The following is a 27,843-nucleotide window of genomic DNA, read 5'->3' on the forward strand; positions in this document are numbered from 1 at the left end:
TCAGTTAAAAGCTCCCCATTTTTTCCTGGGTTGAATGAAGAATTGCATTTAATATTAATTTAAACTATAATACAATTTCATCTTTACACCTGACAAAGTCTTTCTAGTTCAGATTTGTCCACAAACAATATAGACTAATATCACAAAACGTAGGTCCAGACAAGCTTTTGTGAACCAAAAGAAGCATGCATGCATGTCAGACAAAAGTTAAATGTTTACATTTTTACAGAATAGTAATAGCAGACGACCATTAGTTTCATACTGTACAACCTTACAGATAGCAATGTAAGTCGGTAGAACCAACAAATCCTCCTTCAAGAATTAAACGGGACATTTCTGCTACCTGTAGACGTGAAGGCTATGTGTGACCACTGATTTATATAAATGACTGGATTGCTCATGTCATAAAAAGTGAAGATATTGGTATTCCCTGCTATTGTATTGAATTAATCGTCTGATTTTAATGAGACTCCCTAACACTCCCTAACGAGTCAGCGTTTTTGTCTCCTCTCACAACATCCTAAACATTTAAATGGTCATTTGTTTAAAGTAGGGAATTTCCCCTGCTTATTAAAAGTTACGTTTATCTTCAATATCAGATCACCTGACGGACGAGACACCTCAGCATTTATATAAGGCAAATGTCAAAATGATTCCTCTGACATCTGAATACAAATGCTTTCTAATATGTTGTATTATATAACATTGATTTTATTCATACAGTAACTGTAAATGATTCAGCAGTGTTTTAATTAACAGCATGTATTTCGAAGCAGTAAAGATAACAACTTAAACGTTGTTAAAAATGAATAATTAGCTCAACAATATAGGCTACAAACAGCCTATATGCAAACTGTCATGCTAACGGTTTCCAAGATCTTCAAGAGTCTGAATGTTGGTAAACAAAAAAGACAGGAAATATAATATACACACACATTCACAACTTCACAACTTATGCAGAGAAATAACGAGAAACAACTTAACAACTTATGCAGAGAAATAACGCTGACTGTGTAGCCTATGTCAGGGGCGCCTGCGGGATTTTATTTCATGGTACGCACGCACACACCCCAACTCTTTTTCCTGTTCACGCGCTTAGTAACTGCTCCCTGATGTACTTGTGTAGACAGATATTTTCACTGAGCGGCTTTGTCTCGAAATGTGCATATTGTTTTCGAGAAACATGTGATTAGTGAAAAACGAAGCCTTTCTTTCCAGTCACGTGAATTCCTCACTTTGGGTATCAGAATGTAACTTAACCCAGACCACTACCTAGTACAGGTATATGAAGTTCAGTTCAAGTCCATTTAACATTTTAAATATATAAGCCTGTAGCATATATTACATTATCATATGTTCTGTCATATAACCAGTATAAAAACAATAAAAATAACAGCACAATTTACTTGCCTCAAACAACTCAGTAGGTAGGCTATTATTAGTATTATTATTTTTTGTTGTTACACTTAATTTATTGCCACACTTAAATATGTGAATTGTATTATCAGAAAACTAAACACATTTAGCGTTGCAGGCTTTTGTTTGTGCTTGGCGCACTCAGGTTTATGGCTGCTGTAAATTTTACCCGCCACAAGATGGCGCTGTTTTCAACACTCTTGATGCTTTAAAGGGTGCGTCTCAATCAGCTACCTAGTTCAGTAGTCAGGGCACTTATAAGGAGTCAGCCACATTCATTTTCACGATATACTGATTCACAACCCAGGGAGCTAGGGAGCTGATTGAGACGCAGGGTTAGAGAAAAGCTTCATAGATTTAAGAGGCTTCATTTCTCCATCCCTACTCAAAAGTTTTAAGCCTTTTTGCATTTTTTTTTCAATCGAATTATCTGTTTTAGAGAGCGTTTACTCATTTTGAGGCTGTTTTTAAACGTTAACTATCTGTAATGTAATTTTTAATGTGTGAAAAAAGCGACGAAACTAAACTAGCACTGAATAAAGCACACCTTTATTTATTCTCATTCTCTCTTACTTTCTCAATATGTTATGAGTGTATGCAGATAGATTTTAATAATACATTTTAAAAATATGTAAATAAATAAAAAATAAAAAAAATAAAAATGCCATTAGCGCCCTCTCATGGTACGCCTTAATTTTCCTAAAAGAGACATTACGTATACTGTCGCCATGGCCCATGGTAAACCTTTGATTTTGATACAGTTCAGAGCAAAATAGAAATAGGGGCTTGTATGTATTGTAATATTTAATCCGAATCAATTTCTGTCCATAACAATCATAAACATTACAGATAACGTTAAGTATCAATTAATGATTTTAGGATGATTTTATGTCAATGTTTTGTCTGCAATCAATGAGGTCTTCTGTCGCCAGATAATAGTAAGATGGCCGCTCGAACACTACCGGTGGCTTTATTGCTTGCTGGCAGTTTAAACATTAAAAATGTCTATGAACGCAACGAGCAATCCATTCTTTTAGTACAGATCAGTGATCGTGACCATGGGCTGCTTTCACTTTCACTATGAGCTATAGGGCCCGGTTTCACAGACAGGACTGGTGCTGCCATCTTGAGACAAAACAATGGCACTGACATATTTTAAGATATTTCAGTGCAAGTTGCATTCAGTTGCATTACATGCATTTTAGTCTGGGAAACCAGGGGAAAATGTTGTAAACATTTTAAACACCTGTTCATAGTACAGTTAATCATACACTATTGGATATAAGGAGAATTAGAAAAAAACACTGGTAAGGTGTTTAGGCTGGACGGCAGTGACGTTTACGTATTCTCAGGACAAGACAAGAAATGTACTAATTTTTTTTAATTTGAGAAAAGTTCATGTACATAAAAAAAATGAACAGACTCTATTACACACTTTATTACAGCACCTTTTTGGCATACGTCAAAAATAACAAGGCAATAAGAACTTTCAATCTTTTTGTTGATTATGGAATACTTGATGAATGATTTGATAAAATGACTTTACACTGTGGCTGTTTGTGTTTTTGTACATGTTTTATAACTTTGTATTTTGTAACAAACACAAATAAATAATAGCTTGCTCACATGCACCTTTCTGGCACACCTGTTAGTGACTAGATGGTAATATTTCGTTGCGCTCTCATGTTGTTGCTCTGTTATCTCTTTCACCACACACCTGAATGTGCAGGCAATGATTTAATGTGTAACTGTAAACCTCAATGTGTTTTTGTAGTTCTTTTGTACTAAAAATCTCTTCAGCAATCAGTACATCCGTTTTTATACCTTTTTTTCCCCTTTACATCTACAAATGTTTCAGCCTCTTTTTTTTTTATTATTCGCAGTGATGGATGTGAAACTTTGTGTCTTAACCAGCAGGTCTGAGGCACCGCAAATTGGGCACCACAGTTCATAAAGTGCTGACAAAAACTTAATACATGAAAAGGGAGACAAACACTGAATCAGGGAGACATTTCTTAGGCTTACGTGAATGCAGTTTAACCTTCTAAATGTTGAATGTTAAGAACTTTGATGGCAAATTTTGGCCTATGGTTTGTAGTATCTGAGAGTAGCAGTGCATACACAGGATTTGTTTTTCCTAAAGGGTCTTTAGTCGACACAAGACTGAGAGACCAACACTCAACACATTCAAAGATATTCTTTGAACAAATCACAGCTCAGAGATTTGTGGCACGCTCTGACAAAATTGCCCCGATCTGAATCAGTTCTTTGTGGCTTTATGTCATTTTATGAATACAGTTATGCAGAGGATGATCACTGACTACAGAACAGCACATTTACTCTGAGATGCTTGTTTCACATAGGCCCAGATCTTATCCTTAAGTGTGGCAATTCTTTAGCCTAAGATGAGAGAGGATTTGCCCCCCGGTGGGTTTCTACGGCCAGAAGGAAGCCCAGCTGCAGGCTGCTCTGCTGCAGAAAGGCAAGGAGGAGCTGGTGTGTCATGCTGCTCCTGAACAGGTTTAGGTTCTTCTGTGCTATCTGTGAACATATAAATAAAAAGAAAAATTAATATCGGGTAATTTTATAACATTTCAATAAAAATATATGGGAAAAAATGTTCTTGTTCTTTTTTCTATTAGTTTTTGCTATATTTTCACTTACCCTCACCCTTATGAGAGAGTAAGACAAATGTGTCAATGACAAATTAATATTTTATTTATTTTTAAAATCTAGCCAAATTACTTGTATTCATACTTGTTTCATGTTGTTTTGAAAAACTTTTACATAATGACTCCAAAAATGTGGTAAACAACAAAAAAGGTTTCTAAACATTTTCTTTAAACCTTGAATACATAAGCAGATCTGTAATCATTATTTTCAAATAAAATATTCAATACTTAAAGGTGCAGTATGTAAGAATTCTGTCCGCTAGAGGTCGCTAGAGGCCTATAGAGACAGAGTGCATTTAGGCCACGCCCACACAATGCAACCGTCTCCATTGACTTTGTATTGCGTGAGGCTGCCTCCTTGTCATTTCTGACTTATAACAAAAAACAGAACAATGCCTTAAAGTTGCTATGTGACAAGGTGTACAGCAAACAAGCTAAAAAACCCAGAACTAAGTTTTATAAGCTACTGAACCGTAAAAGCCAGTCTTTAAAGGTGCCCTAGAATCAAAAATTGAATTTACCTTAGCATAGTTGAATAACAAGAGTTCAGTACATGGAAATGACATACAGTGAGTCTCGAACACCATTGTTTCCTCCTTGTGTAAACCTCATTTGTTTAAAAGACCTCCGAAGAACAGGCGAATCTCAACATAACACCAACTGTTACGTAACAGTTAGGATCATTAATATGTATGACCCCGATATTTGCATATGCCAGCCCATGTTCAAGGCATTACACAAGGGCAGCCAGTATTAACATCTGGAGCTGTGCACAGCTGAATCATCAGACTAGGTAAGCAAGCAAGAACAATAGCGAACAATGGCAGATGGAGCAATAATAACTGACATGATCCATGATTACATGATATTTTTAGTGATATTTGTAAATTGTCTTGTTTCGTTAGCATGTTGCTAATGTACTGTTAAATGTGGTTAAAGTTACCATCGTTTCATTTGAATTGGTGCATAGTTAATGATGCCCCAAAATAGGCAGTTAAAGAAATTAATTTTAAAAAATCTATGGGGTAATTTGAGCTGAAACTTCACAGACACATTCAGGGGACACCTTAGACTTATATTACTTATATACATTGTAAAAACTGGTTGTAGGGCACCTTTAAGGAGACAAAAGTGGAGACAGGCAATAAGACGTGAAGCATCAGCAGGAAGAATGAGTAAATTTTGGGATCCTGACACTTAGTATGTCTCAGTAAGCCTACATGTGCAGTAAACATTTTGTCACTGTTGAGTCAAATATCCAAATGTCAGTTTTATGCCCTCCAAAAAATTCTCAAAATGAAGCTAATTAAAACATGCTCATAATAGGTGCATTCAAGTCATTTTATTTAATTTAAAATAATTGATCAAATCATGCAAAATCAAATGAAGAGTTAGAACACTCACCAACATTGACTGAGTCTTCATCACCATTCTGTGCAAAAATGAAATTATAATATTCTCAGCAATACATTTTAAAATAGAAAATTTAAAAATTAAGTCAGTTTGAACTTCGATCCAAGTTTTCACTCCTTAATGACTGAAACTGTCTCCATATCTTACCACAGGTACATTATTGTCGAGTGTGGTGTTACTTTGGTTGACTGGTTGAGCAGAACATCTTCTGAGCGGGGCAGATGGCTCACCACACAACACACCTGTAGGCTTCCCACCTTTCAAACAAATAAGAACTGTAAAAGTATCTGTGCACTGATCTTATAAACAATAGAGAATACTTACCAGCCGAGATATACCGTCTATAAGTAGTATTTTATTCTTTGTTATTCAAAAAATACATTTAAGAGCATATTAAGCATGTTAAGAGATTAAAGAACAGAATAAATAAATTCATAAGTAACATTAGTTATCGTTTTTAAAGTGGTTAAGAATTAGCAAGACTTAAGTTTTTAAATGTGGAACTGAAACACATTCAGCATTTGGTTGCTCAATATCACACATGCTAAAAAGTCACATAAAGTTATTGTTGCTTCCACCAGCAGCTTATGTCTGGAAAAAAACAAAAACAAACAAAAAAAACATTTAAAGCAGTCTATACTCATAAAACTATAATTATGAAATGGATAGTTCCGGCCCTTGATTCTGATTGGTAGAGCCGCGTTCAAAACCATTGTAAAATTCCCGAAACATACAGCTGACCGCATTACATAAGTATCGCTGCGCCACTGGATGTGTATGTTGCTGTGTCTGTCTTAGCAACGTAAACATATGTTTGTTCTCTATTGATTTTGTTCATTGAAGCTTACTGCATTATGTAGAAGAGTATTGTGAGAGAGATATCGAGTGACCGAGTGTATTACCTGTATTCAAATTTAGTATTTTCCCTAATAAAAAATCAGTTTGAATGTCCGCTGTGATCTTGTCCTTTTAACATTTAATGGGTTTTCCGTGCCCTGCTGACACTGACAGCTCTGGTCAAAGCATTTGTCATTTGCGTCTTGTTCTGTGTTCACAACAAGTTTCAATATAAAAGTCTTTGCGACTGAGTGACTCGCTCATAAAGACAATCTTTGCCGCCATCTAATGGCGTAATAAATGTAACTTCTGTTTGCTGTTCAGGGTCAGGGACTATTTTTTCCAGCGGAAGGAAGCCTTAATGATTTCACTTCATTAAAGTTGCATTGATACATATTTTTTGGCTGTAATATTTGTATTGTGTGGTAAACCATTTTTTAATAGCAATAAGCCCAGTGAAGCTGTGGTTTACAGTGAATTTATAACAGCTAAGGGGGTTTTAGGCACTCCGCTCCATGTCATGCCTAACAATGCCCCTTAGCTGTTATAAATTCACTGTAAACAATGACTTATTGCTTTATTTAAATATTTCTTTTCATTTTCTCAAGGGTTTAGTCAACTTAAAGGAATAGTTAAAGTCCCACTGTAGTCAATAATTTTATCCCTTAAAACTCATCTTTGATCACCAATACGACATTATTAAAACTTTTTTTTTTTTAAAGAATTTTTTTTCCTGTGAAATAAATTTTTCATGCCTTAAAATAGCTTGAATGTAACTCTTGCTTCATTTAGTAAACATGAGTCTATGAATATGCTAAGCCCCGCCTCCACTCACTCACACAAGCTCAGAGATCCACTTGGTCAACTAAACACTGCACAATGGTAATTAATATGATTAGCCTTTTGCTTGACTAGCCTTATGTTATCAAACAGCTAATAATGCGTTGCTAATGTTACACAAACCATGTTTCCGTTTGCCATGTCAGAGTCAGGCAGAGTGAGACAATCAGTATCCTTACAAATGCTTTAACAACTCAGAACATCGGTGGAGAATGGCATATAGTTCATCATACAAACGCTATGTTGCTAAATCAACACAATTTTTCATATCAACAGAAAAATATACTGGGATAACCTGGCTTCTCTTCTCTTGAGACTCCCTTGCCTCAGAGTGGTCAGTTAATGATATGCTAAAGCCCGCCGGCATGTTGACGTGATTGGTTACAAGGTAGTTTGTGATGTAAGAAACACCAGTGATTTCAAACCGCGTTTTTTAAACTGTCTCTAGATCACTGCCGTTTTAAAGAGAAAATACTCAGCAATGGTGTTGACTTATGAATTTGCACATGGTTTGCCTTAAAGCATATTAAAAACACCACATAGACATATAAATAACATTAAAAACTTGATTTTCACCACAGGGGAACTTTAAGGAACTCAACTCTCTCGTGAACGTGCGTACGACCATTGCCGGAAGCCAGTGATAATAGTTTATATTTATAGTTTTAAATATGGATATTTTTCTAACAAAAAACCATCGCTTTGCTTCAGAAGGCATTTATTAACCCACTGGAGTCACATGGATTACTTTTATAATGGATGGATGTGCTTTTTGGAACTTCAAAAACTCAAGCACTATTAAATGCCATTACATTCCTTTAAAGGCAAGGGAATAGAGTACCTCAGGAATGACGTGTTTTTGTAGGCAACCTGGAAGTTAGCTGTGCACGGGTTCCCTCGATCAAAAGCCTATGCATTTTTCCCATAGACTTTTGGAAAATCACAAAAAAAAAAAAGCTCTGTGTTTAACAAAGGGTTATGACACTTACACGTTTTGTCTATCAAGATAATATGTACAACATTTATACATTTTGAAGCCTAAATAAATGCTAACAGTAGGCTATAAACGGACTACAGCACAACGTGGTTGCGGATCAACGTCACCACCACCAAGATTCCTCAAACTTTATTTAAAAAAACAACTTTATTTAAAAAAAATGCTTGCTGATTATGATCTGCGCTGTCTATGAATACTTATCCATTGTTTCATGAGAAATGCAGTCCAAATGTCCTATTTGTCATGATGACGTCTAAAGTCCCCGACAAAGGAAGTAGTCCCTTTTAGCAACTTGTTAGCAACTGCCATTTTTAAGAGACAATAAAGGTTTAAAAAAATCACATGCGGGTTATAACTGGTGTGTTTTATGTCATAGATTAAAACGCGAAAATATTTAGAGGCTTTGTTAACCACAGACCTTATTTCAGGCGATTTAGCTAAAACCCATTCAAAAAACCCATAGACTTTAGTGCGACGGAACCGGAAGTCCTAAAATGCTAACTCGCTTCTGGGTTTTGCCTACAAAAACACGTCATCCCTGAGGTACTCTATAACACTGCCTATAAGTAAAAGAAGAGAAATTAACCATTATTAAGAAAAATCAGCACCTGGCGGATTGTTCCTCCGATGGGCATGAGGGTCCTCGGGTTCATCAAATATGCTAGATGCCATTTTGTTTTTTTTCACAGGTTTCTCTTCCTCTGTACCAAAGCAGAGGTTTGAACCTCCACCTGGTGGACGCAGCACTCTGGTATGGAAAACAAAGAAACATTAAAATATGTCATAAATGCAACTTTTGGAACCGATCAGTAATTTGCTTGTCTTTAGTTATGCGCAATGTTTACTTCTATTTTAAATGTTCTTTTTTTTTTTTTTTTGGTTTGTGGGTTTTTTTTTTTTTTTTTGTGGTTTACAGTTCATTCCCTATCAGCTTTTATTTTTGACTTCTTAAGTGTTTTTTGTCACATCACATACATTCCCTAACATAGCAAAAAGGGTTGTGGGCAACATCAATCCAAAGTGACTGACCCACGAGGACCAAATAATAAATAAAACAACTTAACATTACCAAGTGTGCCTTTAAGATAAAAAGAAAGAAAGAAAATGAGAAAAAAAAAACCTGTGTTGCTTTAGTTGTGTTGGGGGGAGTTGGGATGTATGTACATGTATTATTTGATTGAACTCGATTTGTTATTATATTCTGACTGTAAATCAAAATACTTACACAATACTTATCTTCATGCTGCTCTTATTCATGCCAAGAAAGCATCATTGAGCTGAGCTGTCGTCTGACAGCAAGCGTGATGAAATAAACCTCACTCAAAATCCCTCCACCAGTCCGACTGATAGAAGAAACGACTGATAAACCTGACGAATTGTCTAATCTGCACGTCATTAATGCATTCAGTTAATGAAACGATAAGACAGATATAACAGGGAGCTTAATATAATTCTGTACTACACCAGCTGAACCGCACCCAACCTTATACACACATACACACACACACACACACACACACACACACAGAGAGAGAGACACGCGCTCAAGCATCCTCTCGTACTCAGAAAACGTGGAGAGTGACTCGTTTCAAATTTACTAACGATTTATACAGTGCAGTAAAGAAGCTGTTTTAATTACTCAACAATTATATCATTAACTGTGTGGCTGTCTTTTTGAAGATGCTGCAGTCAAAGGCCGTGTCACAAAGCCTTGCGAGTTGCCTACCTAGACAGCGTTTTATAGCATTATATACATATATACGATCTGGAAAGCGAATGTTATGCCTCAAAAAAATGCTGCACGCGCCTCTGGTGTCTCCCCCCAAAAAAAAGCAGCTAACAGGATTCAGACACTGCTAGAGGGGTTCACATATTTGTACAATAAAACAGGCATTTATAAACCAAAATTCTGCTTTAAGAGCCTTTTAAAATCCAATATACTTTGCCTTTGAGCTACGGCGAACCATTTTATCCCCAAAACGCAGTATTTGTGCCGAAGATGGTGCTAATTTCTCATCAGTGTTTTTACATCAATATCGTTCGGCTGGAGAATAATTTTGTCTTTGGTCAGTGATATTACATCTCATATAGCGTACTGAGATACCATTAGCCATTATAAATCTTAAATAATTTGTTTGCTACGACCTAAACCGCTTGAGCATTGTTATCTTCCTATAGACATCTATCAGCACCTGGAGCTGCTCCTCGCGGTCGGATCCATGCCTTGATAAGTGGTGGTGGTCGTCATCTTGAACACTCACAGCTTCTGTTCACCGCTTTTCCCAAACTATATTTGCCAGATTATTGTCATCAAGCCACAAAGAGCGTCTCCTGCTCAGGGCATCAGTCTCTAGTGCTGAATCTGCGCTCCTGTACACGCCCATTAGACGCGATTAGTACTGCACTTCTGCAGATCCGCCACTGGAGCGGCGCCAGAGAGTAAGTATTGTTTTATGAAAAATACAGCTGCGGTCATGAGTTCAGAATAAAAACTGTCGACATTTGAGTGACTCATGAAAAAAAAGTCACTCAAATGTGAGGTGTAAAGACCTAAAAACCATACTTGAGTGAAAGTACAGATACCTTGCATCCACTACAAGTTACAAGTAACCAACTCCAATACGACTTGAGTAAAAGTCTTAAAGTATCTGATTTTGACAGTACTTAAGTATTTTACTCATGCTGAATGTAGGCTCAGAGATGCACTAGTCCTCGACACCTGAGAGACATACCAGTGAAAATAAGAAACAGTTGATTTGTAAGATGAGTAATCAAGTTTACTTTCTAAAATCAAAATAAAACTGACCTCAATATTGCAATAAATCAAGGTCGACACAACAACCTTTTAAATGTCTACAAACTCTCAAGTCTCAGTTAAGCTCAAGTGGCCATAAGTAAACCAATATCCGTCAAAACAGTCTTGTCAATATTGCGGATTTAAGTAAAATTAAAGGCAGTAAATGCACAAGTAAAGGCAAAATGCACAAGATATAGTACCTTCAATGCACTTAAATGGCTTTATTGCTTCTTTATATCAGAAACAATCTGCTGCAGAAAAAGTTAGCTGCCATGAAAAATTTAATTTGTAATTGCATTACTCATCACAAATGTAGTGGAGTAAAAAGTACATTTACTTGCTCAAAAATGTAGTCAAGTAGAGAGTAAAAGTTGCCAATATCTTTGATACTCAGTACAACTACAAAGTAGCCAAAAAGATACTTAAGTACAGTAACTAATTACATTTACTCAAGTACTTTACACCTCTGGGAAATATTTAAGCATCGAATGAAGCTTCCAAAGAGCAGTACTAAGTCAAAAAATAAAGTATTAAAGCTACATTTTTTTAAAATTACCAATCTATTCAAAAGTTTACACCCCATCTTCTATTCGTGTTGCTTGCTTGAGCATCTGTGAATGTTTGCACCTTTTAGAATAGTTACGAGTCCTACAGTTGCCTTCAGAGTGAAAAGATTGACCAGCAAACTCGTACAGTAACTGCTGGAAAGAGTTCATATGCAGAAGATACTAGAAAACCAAATAATGTGCAAAATTCTACTCAAAAACAGTGGGCAGTTTAACTGCTCGGGACAAACAACAGACTAAATTTAAAGTCATGGATCATCCACAAAATATTTTCATCTTGATCTTTTTTTTCGCTTTTTTGGTCTTGATTATATAGGTAAACATTTGTTTTGTGAAATAGCTTATTCAGGGAGTAAAAAAAACAACAAAACTTTAATTTTGTAGATTCTTCAATGTGTAAGTAAACCACAACTGTACCTAAAAATAGAATACTGGAAACACAATGTCTAGTTTAACTACACTGCGTTCCAAATTATTATGCAAGAGACAAATCAGTAAGATTTCTGTACAATAAACTTAGATTTTAGTTTTTCTAAGAAAATGTTTGTTCGTTTATTTATCCATGTCTTTTTAGATAACTGGTATCAATCTCAGACAAAATAATTTGCCAGATCTATGGAAACCCTACTTAGAGGTTGTTCCACATTATTAAGCAAGTCACAGTTCTCATGCAATATGGGGAGGAAGAAAGATCTTTCTGAAGATGAAAAGCATGAAATGGTGCAATGTTGTGCAAAAGGCATGAAAACAACTAATACTGTGTGAAACTGAATGGAGATTATCAAATTATCATAAGATTTGTGAGTGATTTAGAGCACAGCAGAACTCGGTCAAATAAAGGCTTATTGAGGAAAGTTCCTGTCAAAAAATGTAATTGTATTAAAAGGGCAGCTATTAAAAAAAGCCAGTGTTGAACAGCAAACAGGTATTTGAAGCTGCTGGTGTCTCTGGAGTCTTGAGAGCCTCACCATGCAGGCTGGAAGTTGTGCATAAAGATGCATTTTAGACACCACTAACCAAACCTAACAAAGAGAAACATTTACAGTGGGTTTAGAAATACATGAAGACTCATTTTTAAATAGTTTTATTCACTGACTAATGCCGTACTACAATGGATGGTCTAAATGGATGGATTTCTGGATGGTTGGTGAATGGCCACCACGTTCCAACAAGACTGTGACGTCAGCAAGGAGCTGGTGGGTGATTATTTGGGCTGGAATACTGGGAAGTGAGATGGAGGGTATTAAAATGATTTTTGCAAGATATGTGGAGCTCATAACTGGCCATTTTCAGCTATGGTATAAAAAGGAGGATAGTGCATAGTACCATGCTGCAAAAAAACACCACAGCAATAAAACTGTTTGAAAATGTATTTCTAAACCCACTGTAAATGTTTCTCTTTGTTAGGTTTGGTTAGTGGTGTCTAAAATGCATCTTTATGCACAACTTCCAGCCTGCATGGTGAGGCTCTCAAGACTCCAGAGACACCAGCAGCTTCAAATACCTGTTTGCTGCTCAACACTGGCTTTTTTTATAGCTGCCCTTTTAATACAATAATTTTTTTTGATAGGAACTTTCATTAGTAAGCCTTTATCTGACTGAGTTCTGCTGTGCTCTAAATCACTCACAAATCTTATGATAATTTGATAATCTCCATTCAGTTTCACACAATATTAGTTGTTTTCATGCCTTTTGCACAACATTCCACCATTTCATGCTTTTCATCTTCAGAAAGATCTTTCTTCCACCCCATATTGCATGAGAACTGTGACTTGCATAATAATGTGGAACAACCTCTAAGTAGGGTTTCCATAGATCTGGCAAATTATTTTGTCTGAGATTGATACCAGTTATCTAAAAAGACATGGATAAATAAACAAACAAACATTTTTATTTTTTAACTTAGAAAAACTAAAATCTGAATGTTTATTGTACTGAAATCTTACTGATATGTCAATTGCATAATAATTTGGAACGCAGTGTATGTTGGTAGTTCTTTTCAAGGTAATAAATAATAAAAAATGCCTCAAGTGGTTTTGTAAAACTGTTTTATTCCAACACAAAATCTTATCAACATTTCAATTCACAACAATCACTGAATAAAATTAGCCTGAGTACAAAAGAGAAATACATCAACATATATAAAATATATATAAAAAGTCCAACGGCTCTAAGCAAACAAAACAGTACTTTAGAACTGACACTGACCACAATTCTATATACCAGATCTGATGACTGATCAAATCATTTTAGCCTTGGAATCCACATCTGATGAAATATATCAATGCGTTTACACAAATATATTTTAAAAATGCCATTCATCTGCTGATGTGCATTTTAGTGGGCATGTTTTGGAAAGATGGAGGGAGGTCAGCCTATATTTAAAAAAAAAAAAAAAAAAAAAAAATGCAGGGCACAGAGAGGAGGACAATGGTAATGGAGGGCAGAGGTAGTTATTTACATCAGGCCCCCAGTCTGTTGCTGAAATACATCAATTGTATCCTCATCCTCCATTTCCAACTGCAAACAGATTAAAAGAGACAGACTGTAAATTATACACATTTTAAGCTATGCCAGTGCAAGTTGCTTTCAGTTAAAACAGCTCAAACATGCATTTTAGTCTGGAACTAGGCTTAAGTCTTGTCTGTGAAACCAGGAGTTAGTGTTAAGTGATGATCGAGAGTGGATAATATATCATGAATAATGTACTGATGGTAACAATGTTGTGCCGTTGAGGTTTGAGCAGCCTCTCAAAGAGAAAATGAAATAAACGAGCGCAGCACACACAAAGAAATTCAGTTAACATACTGCGGTAAAAATGTGGAATTTTTAGATGTATAACATATGATAGAGTTAAGCAACATCACACGACCAAGAATGGCGTTTTTCTGAATACCATCATGGTTGGGTTAGCCTAACCCTAATTTCATACTGCAGTTCAATAAACAAGCAGTTAATATTAAGTCATTTACATTTTTGATGAAATATTGACCTTTTTCTTCTATTTCAGCAGCAAAAATAGTTCCAAACAGAGATCACAGCAGAATCATACATAGCGCATCTCCTAGCAACACTCAATGATTTTGAATGAATCGGTTGAGTAAACAACTGCCTCATTCTTGAATGAATCAGCCGTTTGAATTTATGAAAATTTGATCACTAGATTGTGTCTGCCCACTGAGCAGATTTAAATATGTCAAAACTGTTAGAACCACTGATGATAATATTGTTTCAGAATAAATTATATTTTTTTTAAATCCTATTTTTTTCCCCAGACAAGCAACATTTTTACTTGGACAAGTTAATGACCAATTTAATGTCAAGCCCTGCTTTAAGCATGCCGATCTGTAGAAGTGGTCATATCAGTGAACTGTACCTGAGCTGGTGTGTCAGTCTCATTAATTGGCTGCCCATCAAACCGGAACCGAATCTGACGCATTGTTAGCCCCTGTGAACAGATCAAATGTTGATTTGACTGCGTGATAAGCATGCTTTAGACACATAACTACCAACTGGAATATTGTGTTGCAAAGGCCATGTCAAATGACAAATGAAGCATCACCTACAGCATTACCTTCAGCATAGTATTGCATGTCTTCCAAATGATACCTCAACAATTCATGTGATTTACAGAATATACAGGCCCAATTTTTGAATCACTATGGATGCATTTATCTTAAAAAAAAAAAAAAAAAAATCTTAAAAATGCCTCTCAATTTCTATTTTCAATAATGACAAATTACCAACTATTTTATTTTTAATACTACCAGTTCCAACTAATGACCTTCAACATTTTGGTCACAGATCTTTGAAACAAAACTTGATCTATAAAGCACATTGCAAGGTACGTGAACAAACATTTTGCACATACAAATTGGTAATTTGGTAGTAAATTGAGTTTGAGATTCCACTGGTTACATACAGAGCTAGGTCTAGCAGAAACTTGGGAAAAATCCTGCTTTATTCACACATTTAAGAGGTGAAAAGACGTAATAAGCATACTAATAAAAGCAAAAAGCTATTACATTATTTTACAGTAGTTATGTTTATGATTGACATACAATAGCTTATGCTTGTCAGTTACATCCAAAATGTTAGAGTGAAAGTATCTTAACAAAAATTCCACCCACCCCAATCAAGATCAAAACCATTCCCATGAACAATGTTCTTATAAAACTGCCACTTGCAACCAAATGCTCTCACAACATTTCTGAGAACCTAAATGTGAGAAAAGTTCACAGCTTCTAAATCAAGCTTTCAGCAAACAATTACTGTAAAATACTGTTCATTTTTATGCTTATCTGATCAGTTCTCAATACACATTAACAACCAGATTTATACTAGCCCTTGCTCTGGAATTTAAGACCAACTTTAAAGAAAAATAATGTGAAAAATGTTAGTAGATGTACCTTGTTATGTGCTGCAGAGATCAGTTTTTGTTCTCAAAAGATAGGACCATTCTGAACTGAGATTGAGGTTTCAGATAACATCTACATAACCTGAGGACTTGAGTTGAGAAACACTGTGTAAAAGGATATGACAGTGTTGATGTATTTGGTCTTGGCGGACTACATATGCTGCCAGTGAGCATGTAAATCATGCTTTTAAACACACAGACATAAATAATATTCCTCATAGCAGATCAGGTGGAGGATTTCAGAAGAACTCTGATAACGTGAAGCTGGACTAGCTTTCAGCGAATACTGAACCAGATTGTTGTGCAAGGAAGCTCATTGGCTGCAGATACATACAGCTGAGATTTATATCAAACTTAAAAACCAATTATTTCCAGACATTCCCATCTTCTATACCTGTCGCTTAGTGTCAAGTACAGAACAACCTGTGCACTTAGCGAAAGGATTATTGTTTTTTTTAAAGGAAGGTAAATGATGCAGCTGAATGTGCATGAAAACGTTTTACCTGTCTCTCACAATATGCTTTCATCAGTTTGTTGAGGGGTGTGTGCCGCTTGATTTTGAACTGAACCACTGAGCCATCCTGCCCAGCTACTTTCAGATTTATGTGGTCATTCTCTGTTTTCACACTCTCCTGAAATGAAAAGTGAAATAAGGTTATCATACATACATAAAGTAAATAAATGCTTGACCAAAATAACTGATTTAGTGCACTGTAGCATCTTGTAATCATGGTAAGGTATACAACCATAAACAACAATACATTACAGCTAAGTGGTAAAACAAGACGCTTCCACCCATCTAAAATATTGTCCTCCAAAGTCTAAACCATTAGACAAAGTAATAAATCGATATTGAACAACAGAACAGCAATAAACCTATAAATAAATAATACTGAGTTACACCATAATATTGAAAATGTCAAAAATAAATCTGTCAAAACATGATTAAAACACAAATAAATGAACTCCCATAACGCGTCAGTCTTTCTTACAGTCTATGGTCAGTCTGCGGCACTTATTAAAGAGTCCAGAGCTTTACGCGCGAACAGTCAAGTGAGCTCGCGAGAAACTGCAGTGGACCCAAGCGTGCCACACGCGCTTCCAAAATACAGTGCTTTGTTTAATATAAGTTTTGTCTCATCGCTTGCAGCGCGTATAAGGTTCAAGAAACATTAGAAAACTGGATAATTAGCGCGTTAGCTTTATGAAAGACCATTACCATTTCAATGAATCACAATAAATGAGAAATATGGAAAATAGTCCTCGTTAAACATATAACAAATAAGTATCGCGCTTATTAGAACATTTATAAAGAGCCCTGTACACGCACCTTTGGCTTCTCGTCTGCCATGATTGCCTCTGCCTCACAAGAACGCGCGTAATGCCGCCGGATATGACGACATTTAAAAGGGTCAACTTCCGGAGTCCCATTACTGACCCTCATCCTCCACTTGGTTTTATTGCTTGATAAAATAGCAAATACCCCCAGCTGCATTTTGGTGTGAATAATTTGACAATGCCAACAGCAACCAATAAACATACCACATTGTTCAAAACAATATATTTATTTGTCTTTAAAACAGTATACATAATGTTAAATTCTATATTTTACTAAGAATCTAAAAAGAACAGTATCATCATTGGAAGATTTGTGAAGCTCTTCTTCAAAATAATTTAAAAGTCAAATTAATAATCATATTTGAATATCATTAAGTAGAATACGCTGCTGGACACATCCAGTACAACAAAATAATACTGAGGCGTCTGCTGCAAAACAAAACAAAAGCCATACAAAAAAGGCTTCCATTACTCCCATAAGTCCATACTGCAAACAAATAATTTAAAAGTCAAATTTTATAATATAAATAATGGCATCTGTAATATCCCCAAAATGTAAAATTTGTCTTTTTACACATCAAAACCAGCCTCCTGTCCAATTATACACACACATAGAGAGAGAGAGAAAGAAAATCGGATAACTCTACATACAGGGCAGAGTTTCTTCCAGTTGTTGAAAAAAAAAAAAAAAAAAAAAAAAAAAAAAAAAAAAAAAAGGGAAATTTTACATCCAAAAACACAGAAGTCAAAGTATGCTTTGCACCTTTCCCCCCCGTTACCGCTATCTGTTGAGTTTCTGCTAAATGACGTAAAACAAAGTAAACTTGGCTTTAAACCAGTGAGGCCAGCCATGTCAAACACCAAGAATCTGATAAACAGTAATGAAATAAATACGTAACTCTGAAATAACATCAATAAAATTCACATAAGCACTAGCAGAACTGGTGCATCACATCACGGAACAGATTGAAAGAGAGAAAAATCGTAACATGTCCAGTGCTGAATTGTCAAGTGGTGGCTAACAATAAAATGACCCATTATTACTATAAGCAACACGCTTATGTTAATGACAACAGTACCTAATGACCAGCACATCAAGACATATGTGGTTACTCAGAGATTGGGATTTATAAATTTAACATCCAGTGCGTCAAAGGTAAAGTCCTGGACATAACATATCTTTGACACACTGTTGAGGGCTCACTGATGTGCTTACACACCATGTTTAACATTTCTCTTCAGCAGTAATAATGCTTACACAGCTATAAATGACCCCATCTTTCCACTGGAGGGAACTTGTCTATCTCTCCAGACTCTGTGACCTGTCGATCTCCAAGGATGAATGTCAACTTGTACCTCATTCTCACTTTCTCCTGCAAAACACACACACATACACATACAAGAGTCATTGAGTTTATCACAGAAATTGTTTCATGTAAACACACATTTATAATTGTATAGCCACAAGTAAAACTACATCTAATAACTAATACTGCTGGAATTAGCAATGCAGTCATTTTTGAAATATGGTGACAAACATGATCATAGTCAAGAAATCCCATATAAAAGCATTCTGCCATGTAATGTGTAGTCAGCATGCACAAAGACAAAGAAGATACAAATAGATAGTCTTTATTAACAATGCAAAGTACTCAGAACATCATAGGAACAACATAAGAGAAATGCTAACTGCATAAACCATAGATGATTAACACAGAATCAAGAACTGACAGGGCTTAAATACACAAGGAAATGGTAATTAACATAACTAGAGACAGGTGTGTAATTAAATCAACAACCATGGAAACAGAAACTAAACAGATCAGGGAAACAGGAATCAAAGGAAATAGAACAGAATATCAAAAATAGGCCACAATACTGAACATGACAATTAATTTATTTTCCAAGGTTAGGCATTAGTGCAAGGTCTAACAAGTTTGCAAAAAAGCAAAACAATTTAATTAATAATATAATTTAATTTAAAATAAAGTTTGTCAAAAGTTAATGATTTACCTAATTATCTTTTCCCATTTCATTTACACATGGATACATTGGTGATACATTTGTTAATGTTAGCATGAAACAAATTAATGGTATAATTTATTGATTTTAATGTCATTATTAATGCTATTGATGCCATCTTAGATGGCAATATTTTGTGATTAACCCATTTTATTTCTACAGCAGGAAACAGAAAAAAAAGTGACATTAAGTTGCTTTTCTTTAATAAATGTCCTGTTAATGTCCTGAGAAAATTGTCTGTGGGCATACATACTTAACCATATTTTGCTGACAAATTTTCGCCCAGAAGTGAGCTTAATCTGACAAAACTAACTTTTGAGGATGTTTTATTTAAAAAAAGCAGAAAGTTTTGTTTTAAGGTTAGGGTTAAGTTATAGTATTTATAACTAGCTGTATATGGAAACAACAGAAGTTTATGGAATGTCCTCATTTAGATAGCTAAGTAAACATGTTTAATGTGTGTGTCTTTCTTCACCTTCTGTGGGTTAGCCAGCAGCATGATCTGTGTGATAGAACTAGGGGGCATGAAGGGGTTAAAGGGGACCATTTCTGTTCCAGAAGGGGGCTGCAGCTTCACTCTCATAGACTGTCAATCACAAATCAGAGAGGTAAAAGTCAAACACTCAATCAAAACCATCTGAAACCATTTCCAGAGATTCATTTCATGCCTCTCACCTTTGGCACAGCTGCCTGAAGCACTACATTCCTCACTAACAGTGGTGCTGCATTTAACATGGACACGACAATCACCAAAACATCAGGACGACCAGGTGGATGGTCAGTAGCAAAGTGCAACAACACCCGAACACCATCCTTATCGTAGGCTGTAACTGGACACTCCTTACCTGTGAAAAAAAAGGGAAAAACAAACAGTTCTAAGCCATTCAGGAAAGTAATTAAGTCTAGAATAATTGCTTTTATATCAGAATAAAAAGTAACCTTTTTATCAACAGCAGCCATATTCATTTATTGGCCTTACTTGGTTTAATGGCTTCCAGTGGAACAAAGACACTGTTTAGGGAGATGTCCGAGCCTGAGGGTGACTGACTGGTGGGTAGTGTTGGAGAGAGGGATCTGAAGAGAGGGCTGTCTGGGGCGAAGCTCTGAGGTTTGGCAGAGGTTACAGCAGAAGGCACTGGTGTTATTCCAGCGGGCAAACTGAATGTGGGTAATGCAGGATGAATGTTCTCTTCCCAAGCTCTAAGTTCTCTGCTGCCCGAGCTTGAATATTTGGACTGGCTGCTTCATATAGGAAAAACAAATAATTAGTTGTATTTAAAAGAAACGAAACACTTCACTACCAGTTCTCTGATCGTAATAAAAGGCTCTAATAATAGAGTGTGCATGTTGTGCCCCTTTCCTTCCACGTTTTAATGCTATTATTAAACTGCTTCATCTGTGAACAACTCACATTTACCAATAGCATCTATCCTCTTGAATTTATTCGAAAAAAGTATTTTCCTATGATTGCAAAGCTTTATTTTTAGCAGCCATTACTTCAGTGTCACATGATCTGCCAGAAATAATTCTAATATGTAATAAATAAAATATATATTTTTTGGTTTTGTTTAAGAAGTTGATACTTATTTTCTCACTACCTATTAGCCTTGTCCAGGTCCAGCATGGCAAAATCTTTACTGCTCTGGTGGAGGGAGTTTTCAAAGCCTGTAACTGAGGTAGCATCAGAGGTAGGTGGTGCTGTTGAGATTAGAGGATTTAATGGAGCAGAGCTGCAGAGCAGGTCAACCACTGGTTTAGAAGTCTGTCATTACAAAAAAAAAATTAGAAAAAAGATTTATGGGTAGATATCAAACATCACAAAATGCAGACTTTCTAGGCACACATTTCAAATTAATTATACATTTATATATACAGCACTCTTGTAATCTTACTTGTGAAGAAATCCACTGATTGCTTTGAGCTTCTTTTGTATTCTTCTCTGCTGACTTCTTTGAGTTTGAGTCCAGACTACCAAGGCCTGGAAAATAGTCAGTTAATACTAAGAGTGTTAAACACTGAGACTGCATTAAATGGATGACTGTTACTTATAGAATTTAAACCCATTCTTATATAAAATTATATTTATTATATTATGTTAATTATAATATTCTATTACACATATATTACTTACACTCCAGTACAAAGGTTTAAGGTCAGTATGATTTTTGTTTTTAAAATTAAAGACTTGTTTACAAAGGCTGTATTTATTTGATAGAAATAAAACAGTAAAACATTAATTTTGTGAAATTTTAATTATAATTTAAAATAACTGTTTTCTGTTTTAATACATTTAATTTTTTTTCCCGTAAAAAGGCAAAGCTCCATTTTCAGCTGCCCTTATATCAGTCTTCAAGGTTACACAATCCTTACAAAATCATTCTAACATCTGATTTGGTGCTCAAGAATCTTTTTTCTCTTCTTCTTCTTTTCTTCTTCTCCTTCCTCAAAATGGTTTTGCTGCTTAATGTGGAAAGTGTGGAAATATTGGCCTCAAACTTTTGAACAGTGGTGTATTCAATTTTATATTAAATACATTCCTAATAAAACACCCACCATATATTGCAAAATAATCTAAAGCTGTCTTTACCTAATGAACCAAGTTCTTCATCCAGAAGAGAAAGACTGCTGGGAAGCTGGCTTGATGGAGGACTGATTTGGAAACTTGACGACCCAGAAGACGTGTTGGAAGAGGAAGGCTGAGCTCCAATTATAGATGTAAGTGTGAGGAGGTCAGCAGGAAGGGAATCGGAGTGCTGAGGTGGAGTCAAAACATGTTTGAGGGGTGAAGGGGACCCAGAGTCCAAATCAGCCAAATCAATCAAAATCTCAGAAGAGCTTCCGTCATTGGTGTCTAAACAAACAGAAAACAGCATTTTCAGACTTGAAGTTTGATTAACCATGCAAGCTCTTTGGATGATTCAGATATAGTATGCTACATTTAAAAAAAAAAAAAAAAATTTGTAATGTGTAAAGTGTAACAATTCTGGTGCATTATACATACGTTTTGAGGCTGTTAACCCTGGCATGTCAATCACAATGGTCTGTCCTTCAACAATCTTTTTATAGGAGTTGATTACCCGTGAGAGATCATCACTAGCGTGCAAAATATCACCTGCACCAAAGACCACAAGATACATGTGAAAAAGGAAAGAAAGATATTTTGTTCTAATACACTATTGGCTCAAGACCTTAATGAGTTTTTATTTACTAATGTGTATTACCTAAGGCAGTGTCATCATCCTCTGTCTCGGTGGCGAGTCTGAAGACAGCAGTTCGAAGTTTGTCACAGTCATTATAAAGATCCTATGAACATAAAGTTGCACATGGTCAATTACATACAAATGCAAGTTAAGTCAAGTTAAGTGACTGGATATAAAAGGTCTCACCGTTAGAAGTTCTTTATCTGCTTGTGTCGACTCATCTTTTTTGAAATGTCTTAGCATCTCATTAAGGAGCTTTACACTGTTGTTCACCTCCTCTAGCGTGTTGGCACGATGGGAAGCTTTCTGCTGTATAGCCTCATCCTGAAAGCAAAGTAAGAGGGAATTCATATGAATTCTTGCAAGCACAACCATTAAGAAAGTAAACAAAAAGGCAATGACTTAAATACATCAAATCTACCATAAGCATGCTTTTAATTTCTGAATTAAAATTCATTTTGATACTTTTTGGCATTATTTCTTACAAAACTATATTTTAACAAAACTGCTTAAACCAGCTTAAAATCAATCAACATGCAGAAAAAACATGCAGAAAAAGAAAACCTTAAAATAGGAATTATCTCACATCATAGTAGAACCTCATGGCAAGTGTCAAGGTCAACAAATAATATCAGATTAATATTAAATAATTACATAATATCAAGTCTCTTAAAATATCAGATCATTTTACCTTTTTTATGACAATATTTTATGAAAATGTCAAGTGGTGCATCTCCAAAAGCATAGTAATATATAATGTTTACAAATACTTTTTACATTGAATGAAATGATGGAAAGAGAATTTCAATACTATATGAAGCCAACAACATGAATACAAATAGTGCATTCCAAAAAAAACTGGCACCCATGTTTTTGTAGATATCTGAAGGATTTACTTATTTGTCAGTAATGACAAAATATTTGTTTTAAAAAAAAATAGCATAAGGTTATTGAAGCACTTACCTCTTTGACCATGTTCTTGATAATGCGGTTGGCTTCTTGAAGATCCTCAGGCTTTTTACTCTTAAGAAGTTCCGCAAGACGCTGCAAGGAAATTTTTATAGATAGACAATGCTTTACAAATTTACAAAACAATTACCCTTGAAAAAATAATCTAGGTTCAATACAAGTTAAGTTCTGTCAGCAGCATTTGGATTTAAAAAAGCAGAACTAAAAGCATACAGTTCCATAAAAGCAATCACAGTGATTCTTCTGTTAAAATGTCTGTCAAAAAAATTGGTATTTTATGGTATCATGATTTACGGCTTTAAAGCCCAAAGTATACTTCAGTTTTTACGCGTACATGAGGGTCCATGCACAGTGACGCAAATTTCATCACCAGAATAGTACTGCCAAATTATTGTAACTGTGCGTACTTTGTACGCAGGTCGCAGATGCGCATTGAATTTGTTTTGCAATAATCTGTTTTCAGTCACATTAACAAAATCATAAAATTTGATGCAACCTCTCACAGAAAAGGTTAGCAAGTAATTTTATCACACTCAAATCATGTTAACGCTCATTGTTTATGTATTGCGGCTACACAATTGAAACAGTGAGCATTTTAACATATGGATTAGCCCCATTCATTCTACTATAAGTGCCTCACTCAACCTAGGCAGTGTAACTTTTGCTTTTTTTTTATAAAAAAAAAAAAAAAAAAAAAAAAAATTATATATATATATATATATATATTATTTTTTGATAATCAACATTAGGGCTGCACAACATTGGAAAAAACTGACATTGCGATATTTTGTTTTTTTTGCGATATATATTGCAATATGAAAAGAAAAAAAAAATCACCAGATGACTTGAATTTGGAAAGAATTAATCATTCTAAGATTATTGGGGCGATTTTGTAGGTGAGTGAATATGGATAGAAAATAATTAACAAATTACAAGCATAGATAAATATAATAGAACAAAGATACAAATGAAATAAATAGTGCTTTATATTTTTCAGGTAAGTCTCGCAGCATTCAGGTACAGAAATTATATAATCAAATGTAAAATAACACTGCATACTGTTCACTGTATAAATTAAATATAATTAATCTGTGTTAAAACTACAAAAGTGATTTTTCTCTTTGTCTTTTGTTGTTTACCGGTAATTAACATTCATGACACAGAAAGCAGCAGCAGGAATATTAGGCTGCTGTCACTTTAAGACCGACTGAGCAGATCCAAAATACTCTTACACATCCAGTTTTCATTCTCAATTGTTTATTTCACCTAAGCAATAAGGAACTGTGTACGAGGATAAACGTGCATTTTGACCATTTTTTTTGCATGCATGTGTCCATTCAGGCACAAATAGACGTGGAAGAGAATGGCATTCAGAGTTCATGTGCATCTGAGCAGCTCTCTCTGTGTTTGTGTGTGCGCACAGAAAACAGTCACACGTTCAGAAGAGCTGACTTCTCTTTTGCATCTTTACATGCTCAAATGGTTTAAAATCGCTTGAATGTTTAAACTGACAAGACCTAAAACAAATGATAAACTTTCATTGTATGATGGTCAAACTTTTAATCCAAGAATCACGATGTGACTATCGCGGATGTGCACATCGTGATATTGATGCTAAAATGATATATCGTGCAGCCCTAATCAACATATACAACAAATATTATCACTTGAGACTAAATTGTACTGAATTTGGAATATTTCTTTAAGCTCTAATACTGTAATGTGTTTCTTCACCTTACTCTTTTCCTCATTGTCAAACACTGGATTCTTGGGCTTTGGCGAGGGAACGAGGGTCTTGTCCACAGGAACCTCTGGGTCTTCTGTTACAATTCCTAAGAAACAATGTGGCAAAGATTGAACAAGACAGTATAGCAAAATTGGAACGCAGAAAATAAGTAGGTCAGATTCATGTAGATGCAAATATTTATATTTGTGATGAAAGCACCTTGCTTCTTTAGCATCTGATAGGCCTCTGTGATCTTTGCCTCATCTGGTAAAGCAACTGACCAGCTGTAGAGCAACTCTATTACTTTAGTCTTCACTCGTTCAGACACTCTGTCTCCCAAATACTGCAGGATAAAAAAGTCAAAAACTTATTATGGAAGTATTGTTTCTGTAACGGATCATACAGGTTTTGAATAACTTGAAGGTGGATAAGGGATGACAGAATTTTCATTTTTGGTGGATATAATCCTTTAACTTACCTTAGGTGAAACTACTTTAATGAGTTCATTTAAAAATCTAAATTTTCCAACTTCATTATGAAACCTTCTCCCACAGTTCTTCATGCATGCTTCTAAAACCTGTAAGAACAATCTGAATTTAGTTTGGTCACTATATTAAAACATACAATTTTTGGTAAATTTTAAAGACTATAGGAGATAAACTCACAGTAAGTGTTTGTAATGACTCCCATTCTTGGGGTGACTGGATTTTATGTGCTAATAATCTGACCGATATCTGTGGGCTTCAAGTTATAGACACAATTCTCAAATCAGTGATTCATGAGAACAAACACAAACTTTACAGTTTCTGTATTATAGAATCATCCTATCTACTTAAGGCTGGAATAAAATACACATCACAACTTTTAAAATCTGAGCAGATTTTAAAACAATATTCATCATACATTTGTAAATTGTTACAGAGAAAAACTGGGCATCATACATTAAACGAATTGCTGATTTTCAGCAACTAGCGTCGACTCCTGGGCAAAAGTCATGTAGTGTATATGTAACCATGATAATTTCACTTAGCAAATAGAACTTTTTCAAATCCCAGGTCAAGAATCATAAAAAGACGTTTCTGTAATACAGAAGACAGTAACATGAAAGGTGAACATACCCCTCAAGTTCCTTATTGATTTGGTCACAAAACCCAATGATGTACTCCCACTCCTCCTGTCTGTTGGAAGGATTGGTGGCTTTGTCTAAAAAGAAAATGAAAAATAAATTCCCTTATGCTTTACTCTTGTTCTGCTGAACATTTGAATAAACATATTCATTAAATAACAAAAGTCATAATACATGTATGCATTTGGAAGACACTTATCCAAATCAAGTCACATTTATTTACATAGCACTTTATACAATACAAATCGTTTCAAAATAAACAGGAAAACAACTTCATTTAGCAAAATTCCTCAACTATGAAACAACTCCAAATTCAGCTGTACAGAAGGCAATAGTGTCGTTGTTCAGCTTAATTTAATTTAGTGTTGATTCAATTCAGCTCAATATGTGTCAGTGTTGCAAAGTTCATCGATAATGAAACAACTCCAGAGGCAGGTCTACAGTAGACAATAGTGTAAACTGCAGCTTAAGTTTAAGACAAAATGGTTGGTTTTCTATTTAAAACAGAAGCAACTGTTTCAGAGCTAACAATAAAAAAGTGTTTAGACAACAGCAGTTCAAAATTAGTTGAATTGATTGGTGGATGACAGAGGAGTTTGCTAACCACAACTGTGCATGTGACTCAAAACCTAGTGAACTGCGCTGCCTACCTAGACATTCATATGCATAACAGACACGTTCGAACCAAATTTTGCCCATTTCAAACGTATCTACGATACCCCAAATGCTGGCTAGGATGGGTCAGTCCATCCAACCCTCCTGACATCAACATGTCAATACAAATATCACAGACACGCCAAGACAAGAGCAAACAACTGGTCACAAACAGCATCTGGATATGGCTGTTCTCTGTATCTTAAAGACATTACAGAGTAAAATAAAAACATATTCTGCTAATGTATTAGCATGACAACTCACTTAGCCATGACTCCAGTGACTCTCCTTCCGGATCCGCCATGATCACACAATTGCTTAGCTGACGAGAGCTAGCTACAAAGTACACATACCCGTCATGTGACATTCTCGTGCCTCTGTAGGAATCAGTGGCTTGTGGTCTTCACAAAGGAAGCGAAGTTCCTTAATGTAAATAATTTATGGTAAAATATTATGTTCACAAGTATATTTATGTTTTTTTTTTCTCACATCACGTCTCAAGTGTGACACTTGTTCAATTTTTGTTTAGGTTATCATAGATAACATATATAATGAATTACATTTAAACGTGTAATAATTAATATTTTCATAGTTAAGGATTGAAAGAGTTATGCATAACACAAATAAAAGTTTGTAATTTGTTTTACAAAAAAAAAAAAAAAAAACACCATATAACATTTGTTTTGTCTAAAGAATTGAAGTATGTCATGTAACGCGCAAATCTTTGTTAGTTCTGGGGCTTTATGCGCATATATATATATATATATATATATATATATGGATTTTGAGATGTTTGTGTTTATAGTAGGCCTACTCCTGGGCCCATATGTATAAAGCGGCTTAGAGTAAAATT

At 35.2% G+C, this 27,843-nt stretch overlaps 3 protein-coding genes across 5 annotated transcripts; all 3 read right to left on the minus strand.

Moving 5' to 3' along the window:
• Window positions 1–2,779: 2,779 nt before the first annotated feature.
• On the minus strand, window positions 2,780–10,593 carry jpt1a (Jupiter microtubule associated homolog 1a). 3 transcript variants are annotated; one of them, XM_048199549.1, is made up of 6 exons: window positions 10,368–10,593; window positions 9,401–9,518; window positions 8,784–8,923; window positions 5,649–5,758; window positions 5,493–5,520; window positions 2,780–3,957 (listed from the first exon to the last, which is right to left on the minus strand). In XM_048199549.1, the coding sequence occupies exons 2-6, from the start codon at window positions 9,430–9,432 to the stop codon at window positions 3,812–3,814; spliced, it is 456 nt and encodes a 151-aa protein (XP_048055506.1). In that variant the 5' UTR covers window positions 9,433–9,518; window positions 10,368–10,593; the 3' UTR covers window positions 2,780–3,811. The 3 variants fall into 3 exon arrangements, with proteins under 3 accessions (XP_048055506.1, XP_048055505.1, XP_048055504.1); XM_048199548.1 differs by having other exon boundaries at window positions 9,401–9,560; XM_048199547.1 differs by lacking the exon at window positions 9,401–9,518 and having other exon boundaries at window positions 10,368–10,590.
• Window positions 10,594–13,569: 2,976 nt separating this feature from the next.
• Window positions 13,570–17,410, minus strand: sumo2a (small ubiquitin like modifier 2a). The gene is made up of 4 exons (XM_048199551.1): window positions 17,286–17,410; window positions 16,459–16,587; window positions 14,915–14,986; window positions 13,570–14,058 (listed from the first exon to the last, which is right to left on the minus strand). Exons 1-4 carry the CDS (start codon window positions 17,397–17,399, stop codon window positions 13,996–13,998), a joined length of 378 nt encoding a protein of 125 aa, XP_048055508.1. The 5' UTR covers window positions 17,400–17,410; the 3' UTR covers window positions 13,570–13,995.
• On the minus strand, window positions 13,570–27,409 carry gga3a (golgi associated, gamma adaptin ear containing, ARF binding protein 3a). Its single transcript, XM_048199550.1, has 20 exons — window positions 27,255–27,409; window positions 26,329–26,413; window positions 25,876–25,951; window positions 25,689–25,787; window positions 25,430–25,553; window positions 25,219–25,316; window positions 23,479–23,559; window positions 22,702–22,839; window positions 22,537–22,618; window positions 22,317–22,427; window positions 21,903–22,166; window positions 21,208–21,293; window positions 20,914–21,077; window positions 20,295–20,554; window positions 19,991–20,160; window positions 19,791–19,901; window positions 17,286–18,666; window positions 16,459–16,587; window positions 14,915–14,986; window positions 13,570–14,058 (listed from the first exon to the last, which is right to left on the minus strand). The coding sequence occupies exons 1-17, from the start codon at window positions 27,355–27,357 to the stop codon at window positions 18,556–18,558; spliced, it is 2,163 nt and encodes a 720-aa protein (XP_048055507.1). The 5' UTR covers window positions 27,358–27,409; the 3' UTR covers window positions 13,570–14,058; window positions 14,915–14,986; window positions 16,459–16,587; window positions 17,286–18,555.
• Between the last annotated feature and the right edge of the window lie 434 nt (window positions 27,410–27,843).

The sequence above is a fragment of the Megalobrama amblycephala genome, linkage group LG8 (assembly GCF_018812025.1).
Source record: "Megalobrama amblycephala isolate DHTTF-2021 linkage group LG8, ASM1881202v1, whole genome shotgun sequence".
Lineage (NCBI taxonomy): Eukaryota > Metazoa > Chordata > Actinopteri > Cypriniformes > Xenocyprididae > Megalobrama > Megalobrama amblycephala.